Raw genomic sequence first — 9441 nt, 5'->3', positions numbered from 1 at the left:
GTGTGTGTGCGTCCCACGGGAGGAGGGCTCGGTTTTGTGCCCCAGCTGTGACCGGCGGGGGCCGGGGGTCGGCTGCTGCGCCCTCCCACGCTGCTCCCCCAGGCCCGGCAGCTGCTGCCTGCCCTTGTAACGGGGAAAAGAAAGCCCCAAACGCCCTAATCAGCGACCGAACGCAACGGAGCCCAAACGCGGCCCCTCCGCCCCCTCCTCCCGCCGGCGGGGGCGGGCCCGGGCCCGGGGAGCGCCGGGAAGGCGGAAGCGCGAGCGGCAGCGGCGCTGGGAGCGGGCCCGGGCCCGGGAGCGGCGCCCGGAGCGGGGATGGCCGGCACCGGCTGGGCCCCTCCGCGCCTCGACGGCTTCATCCTCACCGAGCGCCTCGGCGCCGGGACCTACGCCACCGTCTATAAGGCCTACAGGAAGGTAGGGCCGTGGGGTCCGTCGCCCGTGGGAGCCCTCCTAATCGGTGCCCTCTTCCCGTGGGACACCCCACACACGCTCACTGTCATCCGTGCCCTCCTGCCGTGGGACACACACACCCACGCACACTCACTGTCATCCGTGCTCTTCTGCCGTGGGACACACACACCCACGCACACTCATCCGTGCCCTCCTGCCGTGGGACACACACACCCACGCACACTCACTGTCATCCGTGCCCTCCTCCCGTGGGACACCCCACACACACTCTCTTCCATGCCCTCCTCCCGTGGGACACCCACACACACTCACTCTCATCCATGCCCTCCTCCCGTGGGACACCCACACACACTCTAATCCATGCCCTCTTGCTGTGGGATGCTCATACACACTCACTCTAATCCGTGCTCTCCCCCCACGGGACACCCCTTCTCACCTGTGCCCTGTTCCCACGCCCCCCCCCCCTCTAATCTGTGCCCTTCTCCCACAAAACTCCTGCGCTCTCCATGCCACCTCCCACTGGACTTCTGCCCCCCTCGTTTAATCCACTCACTGCTCCCGTGGGACACTCTCTCCCTTGTCACAGCTCATAGCCCTTATACAGGACCTGCTGCCCCCAGCCTGTGACCTGACCCCCCCCTTTCCAGGGCTTATTCACCCCCTGGTATCCCCCCAGCAGGCTGGGAAAGGAGCCCCAGAGTGGCTGCTTGGGTGGGGAGGTGTTGGGGGGCTCTAGATTTGGCCTTTCATGTGGTATGAGTGAGCCCTAGTGTTGGTTCTCCATGGCATGCTGGGGGGCTCTAGGCTTGGCTCCCCATGGGGTACTGGGTGGGCTCTAGATTTGCCTTTGGGGAATATGAGTGAGCTCTAAGGTTGGCTCCCCATGGCATGTTGAGGGGCTTTAAGGTTGGCTCCCTGTGGATTACTGAGTGGGCTCTAGATTTGGCTCCTTGTGGGGTATGAGTGAGCTCTGAGGTTGGCTCCCCATGGCATGTTGGGGGGCTCTAGGTTTAGCTCCCCATGGGGTACTGGATGGGCTCTAGCTTTGGCTCTTTGTGGGGTATGTGAGATCTAGGTTTGGCTCCCCGTGGCATGTTGGGGGGCTCTAGGTTTGGCTCCCATGGGGTATGGGGGTGCTGTAGAGTTGGCTGCTCCTGGCAGAAGGACACACGTGAGGTGGTGGCCATCAAGTGCGTGAGCAAGAGGAGCCTCAACCGCGCGTCAGTGGAGAACCTGCTGACGGAGATTGAGATCCTGAAGACCATTCGGCACCCACACATTGTGGAGCTCAAGGATTTCCAGGTGGGGCCCCAGGGCTTCTCCTGGGGTGGGAGGTGGGGGATTGCCTGGTTTGGGTCCTGGGGTCCATGCTGGCTCTTCAAGGCTGGTTTGGGTTCTGGGGTCCATCCTGGCTCCTCAAGGCTGGTTTGGGTCCTGGGGTCCATGCTGGCTCCCCAGGGCTGTCCCTGCGGGGCTGCGTGAGAGCGGCTGGGCAAACCAGTCTAGGCAGGTACTCAATGGGATGGGCATGGCTGGCTCTTCTTCACAGTGGGACAGCGACCACATCTACCTGATCATGGAGTTCTGTGCTGGGGGGGACCTGTCCCGCTTCATCCGCACGCGCAGGATCCTCCCCGAGAGGGTGGCACGCATCTTCCTGCAGCAGCTTGGTAAGGCCCCCCTGCCCTGTTGCCCCTTGCCACATAAGATCACAGAGCTGTTGGTGGTTGGGAGAAGCCTTTGAGGTCATGGAGCCTGCCTTGAGCTCACAGCCTCACCGATGCTGCTAAGCCCCTGCCACTAAGCCACGTCCCTCAGCACCACATCCGTGCATCTTCTAAACACCCCCAGCAATGGTGACTCCACCAGCTCCCTGGGCAGCCTGTTCCAGTGCCTGAGACCTCTTTCAGTGCAGAAATTTCTCCTCACACCCAGCCCAAACCTCTCCTGGCACAACTTGGGGCCGCTTCCTCTTGTTCTTTTTTGCCCGCCCAGCCTGTGCCCTCAAGTTCCTCCACGACCGCAACATCTCCCACCTGGACCTCAAGCCGCAGAACATCCTCCTGAGCGCCCCGGAGAACCCCCAGCTGAAGCTGGCAGGTCAGAGCAGGTCCCAGTGGAGGGGCTGAGGCTGGCCACTCCTTCTCCCCCTGCTCCCTCCCTGAGCTCTGCTCGCCCTCTCCCCGCCCAGATTTCGGCTTTGCTCAGCACATGTCTCCGTGGGACGAGCAGCACGTCCTGCGGGGCTCCCCGCTCTACATGGCCCCCGAGATGGTCTGCCGCCAGCAGTACGACGCCCGCGTGGACCTGTGGTCGGTGGGAGTCATCCTTTACGGTGGGCTTTTGCTTTTATCCCCCACCCCAGGGCTTGGCCAGGGGCTGGTCTTCCCCTCTCCATCTCCCCCCACCGCTCCCTTTCCCTCCCTGCAGAAGCACTGTTTGGGAAGCCCCCTTTTGCCTCCCGCTCCTTCACTGAGCTGGAGGAGAAGATCCGCAGTGACCGGGCCGTGGAGGTAAGGTGGGATGGGTGGGATGGGATGGAGCTGGGTGGCTTCTCAAAGCTTGCCCCCGAGCCAGTGCTGTGATGGTGCTGGTGGTCTCATGTCCATCCTTCCCCAGCTGCCCAGCCGGCCCCTGCTGTCCACGGAGTGCCGAGACCTCTTAGGACAGCTCCTGGAGAGGGACCCTTTGAAACGCATCTCCTTTGAGGGCTTCTTTGCCCACCCTTTTGTGGATATGGAGCATGTCCCTGGCCCTGAGAGCCTCAGCAAGGCAGTGAGTGGGGTGCTGGACCCTGGGGGCGTGAAGGGGCCCAGCTCTGAGCTCCTGAGCTCTCCCTCCTCTCCCCCAGACCAACCTGGTGGTGGAGGCAGTGAAGAAGGATCAGGAGGGGGATGCTTCAGCTGCCCTCTCTCTCTACTGTAAAGCCCTGGAGTATTTTGTGCCAGCTCTGCACTGTGAGTCCACCCGGGGGGGGGACTGTGGGCACCCCAGCTGGTGCTGCCTTGCTCTTTAGGGGAATGGGCAGCCCCCCGAGGAAAGGCCAGTTTGCAGCCCACCCCCGCTAGCATCGTGTTGCTCTCTTCCACCAGATGAAAGTGACGCTCGCCGCAAAGAAGCCATCCGGGTCAAGGTGAGCCCCAGATCCCTGGGGAGGTGGGCAACATCATTCCCCTGGCTTAGCTTGACAAGGTGCCCTCCTTATCCTCTGTCCACCATGGCAAGGGTGTTCTCACCCACCCTGTGCTTTGGGCAGGTGGGGCAATACATCTCCCGAGCAGAGGAACTGAAGGCGCTGGTCACTTCCAGCAGCAAGAACCTCCTGCAGCAAGGGAACCCAGCCAGAGTGCTCCTGAGAGGTACTGAGTTTTGGGGACGTCCCCTCTGCTGTTGGTGGAGGAGGAAAAGAGGACCTGGTGGGATTTTGGGCTGAAGGGATCCCCTGCTCAGGGCACTCTCCTTGCAGAGATGGCCAAGGACAAACCTCGACTCTGTGCTGCACTGGAAATGGCTTCTGCTGCCATTGCTAAGGTGAGCCATGGATTTGGGGGTCACTTCTTCCCTTGAGAGGAAGGAAAGAGCAAATCCTGCTGAGGAGAGAGACAGAGTACATCCCCCAGCTGCAGCCCAGCCCTTGGGCTCTCTTGCAGGAAGAGGACGGCAAAGACGATGGTGACACCCTGGAGCTCTACCAGCAGAGCCTGGGGGAGCTGCTACTACTCCTGGCCGGTGGGTTGGGACTGTGGTGGGTGCGGTGGGGCAGGCACAGGTCCTGCACCCGATGCTGATCCCCTGTTCCCTCTGCAGCGGAGCCTGTGGGGAGGCGACGTGAGCTGCTCCACGCCGAGGTGAGTGCCAGCCCTGGGGCAGCAGTGTGTGTCCCTTGGCACGGCTTTGAGGACCCTTTCTTTTCTCTCTCCGCCAGATCCAGACCTTGATGGCCCGAGCCGAGTACCTGAAAGATCAGATCAAGGTATGGCTGCTTGGAGGGTGCTCTGGAGCATGCCAGGTGGGGTTTGCAGGCTGGAAAATGATCCTCTTGCCCTGACAGATGCGGGAGGCACAGTCCATGGGCAAGGAGGCGCTGGCAGAGCCTGTCCGGAGCAGTGAGTCCCCATCCCTGTCCCGCCTTGTCCCCATCAGAGGGCCTGGGGAATTGTGTACCCCTGCGGGGGTAGTCCTGCCCATGGGTTACCCTGACTCCACACACCCTCCTTCCCCTCCAGCATGGGGTCATCCGTGCCCGGGAGCATACCCAGGCTGGGTGACAATGATGTGTGCAACCACGTAACGCTGCTCTGTGCCCTCTGGCACAGCCTGTACCTTGCAGTGATGCCCAGGAGCCAGCCAGTGGGATGCTGCTTGCCGTCATGCAGACAGATGCCATCGGCAGGCTGGAGGAAGGATGAGGCTTTCATCCCTGACCCTATCGGAGTAACCACCTTAGGGAGGCCTCACCCTTGGGCTCCCACCCCAGAGGGTCCCACGGGTGGCTCCATAGGGTGATCTGTCCCTCTCCCTGGCCGTCTGCAGCCATCGCTGCCGGCGCCGGGCAGGTTATTCCACTCTAATTCCCTCTGCTGGCTGCGCCAGGCTGGGTATTTTTATCCTGGCACCAGGCTCCGGCAGAACGTGCCCCCTGCCAGCCTCGTACGGCTCTTGCCTTTTCAACTGGCTGTTCCTGCCGCCTCCCAAACGCTGGGGGAGCGTTTGCACAGACCCACGGAGTCGCCCCACAGCAGCTCCAGGCTCTTGGTGATGACAGTGGGCAGGGGGTCGAGGACGCTGCCTGTGCCTGCCCTCACCGTGCCTTTCTCACCTGGCAACTACCTCTGGGCGCCCACCGCTGCTTGGGCAAGCCTCCAGCACCCGGTTGCACTGGCCCTGCCCGGCTGTACCCTCCCGCTTGGCTGCCGGCACATCATGGGTGAGGCTTGCGCTTCTTAAACCTGCCTGCGCTGGAGCCTGGCGGGTGCTGACTGCGGTCCTTACTTGTGCCGCGAGGTGTTCCCGGTGCTCAGCGGGGATGAGTGGCTTGTGCGCCCTCCTCCGCGGGTCACCGAGTGAAAGAGAGGAGCAGAAACCGATCACCTCCAGGGCCAGTCACAGGACTGCAAACGGCGATACCTCCCCAAAGGCAGAGCCCCGGTGGCCTGCCGGCTCTGCTCCTCAGGGCTCTTGACAACCTGGACATCTCACCTAGGTTCCCAGGAGCACCCCTGCCCTGCAGCACTCACTGACCCAGGCTGGCGAGGGCCACCCCTGTCCTGCAAAGCATGGGGCTTGTCTCAATCTCTACTGGATGTCAAAGGGAATGTAATTTATTGTCTTTAATATTAAACTCTTTGGTTTCTGCGATCATTCCAGTCTTGGCTTGCTGGTTTAAGACCCAAGAAGGGTCTCCAGGCAAGCTCAGCACCAACAGCCAGGCTGGGGTGTCTGGAGCCATCAAGGAAGACTGAAGACCTCTCATTTCTGTCCTCCTGCCCAAGCTGAGCTGGAGGTGTGTGTGGGGGAGTGTGTGTGTGTGTGTGTGTTCCTTCCTACCAGCGCTGGCTGGGAGTGCCCTACCTCCCAGTCTGCCCTGGGGACACAAGGCAGCCAAAGCAAGCTTTGACCTTGTTTTCCCTTCAGATCTGTTTATTTTCCTCCGTGTGTGTGTAAAACATCAGGCAGAACAGCACAAAGGATTATGTAAAATCCCATTTTCTCCACTGGATTTTTGTGGCAGGTGGGGGACAGCCAGGCAGGAAGGAGGCTGTGGGGGAAGGTGATGGGTCGACTCTTTAATCCAACCAAAGACCTCAACGGTCTACTCCAACCCAAACAACTCAGCGATTCTGTGACGTGATGGAGTGATTTTGAAGGGGCTGTGGGGGTCCCTCTGAGCTGTGACCCCAGCAACGCTCCTCCTGAGGCCGCCTTCACCCCACACCTTGCCCTCGTAAGAGTTTCTCACTGCCACCACTCTGCCGCCAGCACCTTAGGCAGCTCCAGCCTTCGGTCCTTTGCCAGCTGCTCCGTGCCAGAGCCACTGGAGAGCTGCTGGGGGGAGATTTCTCTGTCTTTTATTATTATTCCGAGCAGAGATTATATCCGGAGGCTTTAAAGAGCTTTGAGAGCCCCTGCCCTCCCCTGGCCCGTGGCTAGCGCGGAGCCGGCGGGGCCGACTGAGCCGGCTGGCCGCGGCAGCCGGCGCGGATAATCGCATCTTGCCTTCACGCTCTGCCGAAGCCGCGGCTGGAGCCGCAGCCTTTTGAAGCTGGGAGATGCTCTGGCTGTCTCCCCGCTGAGGGGAAGGGGAGGGTGGGTGATGAAGCGGCTCGGGGTGCCCCTGCTTTGTGTCGGAGGTGAGTCGTCTTCTGCGTCGGGGTTGGCAGCCTCGAATGTCGCCGCGCTGGCGGAAGGGAAGGAGGCGCAAAGAGAGCGGCCCCCAGCCTGGCAGCGTGGCGGTGGCCTCGGTCACTTGGTGTGCGGCGTTGGCTGCCGTGATCTGGCCACCTTTTCCCTCCGGTGTCACGGCAGAGCCTTGCGGGGACGTGTGCCACGGAATCGCAGAGTGCCTGGATCCCAGTCCAACCTGGATCATCTGCTCCAGCCTTTCCACGGAATAGTATGGTTGAAATCATAGGATGATAGGGACTGGAAGGGAACTTCAGAAGATCCAAGCCTCCTGACAGAGCAGCATCACCTAGGGCAGGTCACATAGGAACATATCCAGAGGACTTGAAATTCTCCAGAGAAGGAAACTCCACAACCTCTCTGGGCAGCCTGGTCCACCACCCTTGTAGTAAAGAAGTTTCTCCTCACCTTGAGGTGGGACTTTCCACGTTCCAGTTTGTATCCATTGCCCCTTTCCTTTCACAGGACATCACTGAGCAGAGCCTGGCCCCTTCTGCTTGCCCCCCACCCTTCAGATATTTACAAACATTAATAAGCTCCCCCCTCAGGTTGCTCTTCTCCAGGCTAAACAGCCCCAGGGCTCTCGGCCTTTCTTCCTCAGACAGATGTTTCAGTCCCTTCATCATCCTCACAGCCTCTGTTGGACACTCTCTAGTGTATCCCTGTCCTTCTTGAACTAAGGAGCCCAGAACTGGACGCTATGCTCCAAATGTGGCCTTACCAGGGCAGAATAGAGGGGGAGGGGGGAGAACCTACCCTGACCTACTGGCCACAGTCTTCTTAATGCACCCCAGAACTGAGCTGGCCCAGGGCCCTGTCAACCTGAGTCTCAAAACTGTCTGCCACTTCCCTTGGGAGATGATTCCAGTGTCCAACTGTTCTCGTGAGGGAAAATTGACTTTTGAAGTCCAGTTGGAATCTCCCCAGGATCCTGCCTCTTTACACCACCCAGCACGTCTCAGAGGGTGGCTTTTGAGTTGGGGTTGTCACCTGGAGAGGGACACGGGGCTAGCAGATGGGTTTGTCACCTTCCTTGTGTCAGCCTGCGGGTTACTCGGTGATGTGAGTTCAACCACTCAATGGGCTTTGCAGCAAGGGAGGGCTGGGGAAAGCTGGGTCAGTGTGCAGAGCCTATCCTGGCCTCTCCTCCGAGCTCTTTAATCTGGATTAAAGCCACTCTCTGGACCAGTGATGCTGGGGCAGGAGGCATGGGGACATCCCTTCCCTCAGCAGCTCCCAGGGAGCTTTAATTGCCTGCCAAAAGAAAACCAAAGCACTCAACGGAGTCAGCAGAGATCTCCCACCCTTTGGTGGCCTCTTGTTTGCCTCGGTGCTTTAGCAATTACTCATTTAGGGCTTGTAGAGAAGGGTTATTGGTGGGACTTGGTGATCCTGAGGGGCTTTTCTGACCTGAGTGCTTCTGTGATTCTGAGATTGTCCTTTTGGAAAGCCACTGACATCATTCCACACCCACCAGTGGAAAGGGCATCTGACCCTGCGCCTAGGTACTGAGAGAGTTGCTCCATGGCTAGTGCAGGAGGGCAGGAGCTCTGCCCACCCACAGGCCATCTATTTCTAAGCTCCAACACCCAGCAAGTGCTTGCTTGTACAAACCTCCCCCAAACCTGGCCCTGCAGGTGAGGGAATGAGATAAAGGGTGGTGGGGGGGAAGTGTTTGGGATTTTTCATTTGTTCATTTAATTCACTCAGCTTCTCTAAGTTGTTTTAGGTCCTCTGTTGATGCCTGGAGCAGTTGTGTGGCATGCAGGAACTGGGATGCTTGGCTGCAGGGATACTTAGCTGCAGGGACACTCCACTGCAGGGATGCTCAGATGCAGGGATGCTCTGGTGCATGGATGCAAGGATACTCAGATGCAGGAATACTTGGATGCAGGGCCACTGGATGCAGGGATGCAGGAATACTCAGGTGCAGGGATACTTTGATGCAGGGATGCATTGGTGCAGGGATACTCGGATGCAGGGATGCTCAGATGCAGGGATGCTCTGATGCGTGGATGCAAGGATATTCAGATGCACAGATACTTGGATGCAGGGATACAGGAATACTGAGATACAGGGATACACTGGTGCAGGGATACTTGGATGCAGGAGTGCTCGAGGATGCAGGCAAACAGGCTGCCTATCCTTTATTCCACTCATCCCAACCTCTCTTCCCAGTATGGGGTCTGGGGCAGAGAAGGGAGCAGGAGCACAGGCTTGGAGCTTCCTCAGAGCTCCCATCACTTTTCCAGGGAGGCTTTGCTGGGAATGCTTTTCCAGGAAGGCTTTGCTGAGGCTCACCACATTGCAGAGCCGGGTGGGGGGAGTGTGTGCTGCTTGCTTTTCACATGCCTGGGGGTCATGGAGCCTCCTAAAATAAACCCGCCAAGCTTCACGCGGCCTTTGCATGGTGGCACGTGGGCCAGGGAGGAAGCTGAAGGGGAGCAGGGGTAAGGATGAAGCAAGGGGAGGGGGTCCAGGCTGCGTGCTGGTGGGGTTCTATTGGTTATGGGTGGGGATGACCCAAAGGACTTCTTCCTTGTGCCTCGTATCCCATCTCCCTCCCTGCGCTCTGGCTGGCGTCCCACTCGCCCGCAGGGTGCTTTATTGATCGTGCCTGGC

The 9441-nt window shown here is 59.7% G+C and overlaps 1 protein-coding gene across 1 annotated transcript; it reads left to right on the top strand.

The window, feature by feature from the left end:
- The first annotated feature begins 248 nt into the window (after positions 1-248).
- Positions 249-4837, top strand: ULK3 (unc-51 like kinase 3). Its single transcript, XM_064157276.1, has 16 exons — positions 249-420; positions 1579-1719; positions 1967-2087; positions 2413-2517; positions 2609-2752; positions 2848-2930; positions 3037-3192; positions 3269-3374; positions 3510-3550; positions 3674-3776; positions 3884-3948; positions 4068-4146; positions 4225-4265; positions 4343-4390; positions 4469-4523; positions 4734-4837. The coding sequence occupies exons 1-16, from the start codon at positions 319-321 to the stop codon at positions 4748-4750; spliced, it is 1407 nt and encodes a 468-aa protein (XP_064013346.1). The 5' UTR covers positions 249-318; the 3' UTR covers positions 4751-4837.
- The last annotated feature ends 4604 nt before the right edge of the window (positions 4838-9441 follow it).

This window comes from Pogoniulus pusillus, chromosome 17 (genome assembly GCF_015220805.1).
Source record: "Pogoniulus pusillus isolate bPogPus1 chromosome 17, bPogPus1.pri, whole genome shotgun sequence".
NCBI classification, from domain to species: Eukaryota; Metazoa; Chordata; class Aves; order Piciformes; family Lybiidae; genus Pogoniulus; species Pogoniulus pusillus.
The sequence above is the reverse complement of the archived record's forward strand: the minus strand, read 5'-3'. Positions and strand labels throughout refer to the sequence as shown.

Coding starts and splice junctions, on each gene's coding strand:
- ULK3 (XM_064157276.1), top strand. CDS start 319: ATGGCCGGCACCGGCTGGGCCCCTCCGCGCCTCGACGGCTTCATCCTC. Junction 421..1,578: donor TCTATAAGGCCTACAGGAAG/GTAGGGCCGTGG, acceptor TGCTCCTGGCAG/AAGGACACACGTGAGGTGGT. Junction 4,147..4,224: donor GCTGCTACTACTCCTGGCCG/GTGGGTTGGGAC, acceptor TTCCCTCTGCAG/CGGAGCCTGTGGGGAGGCGA.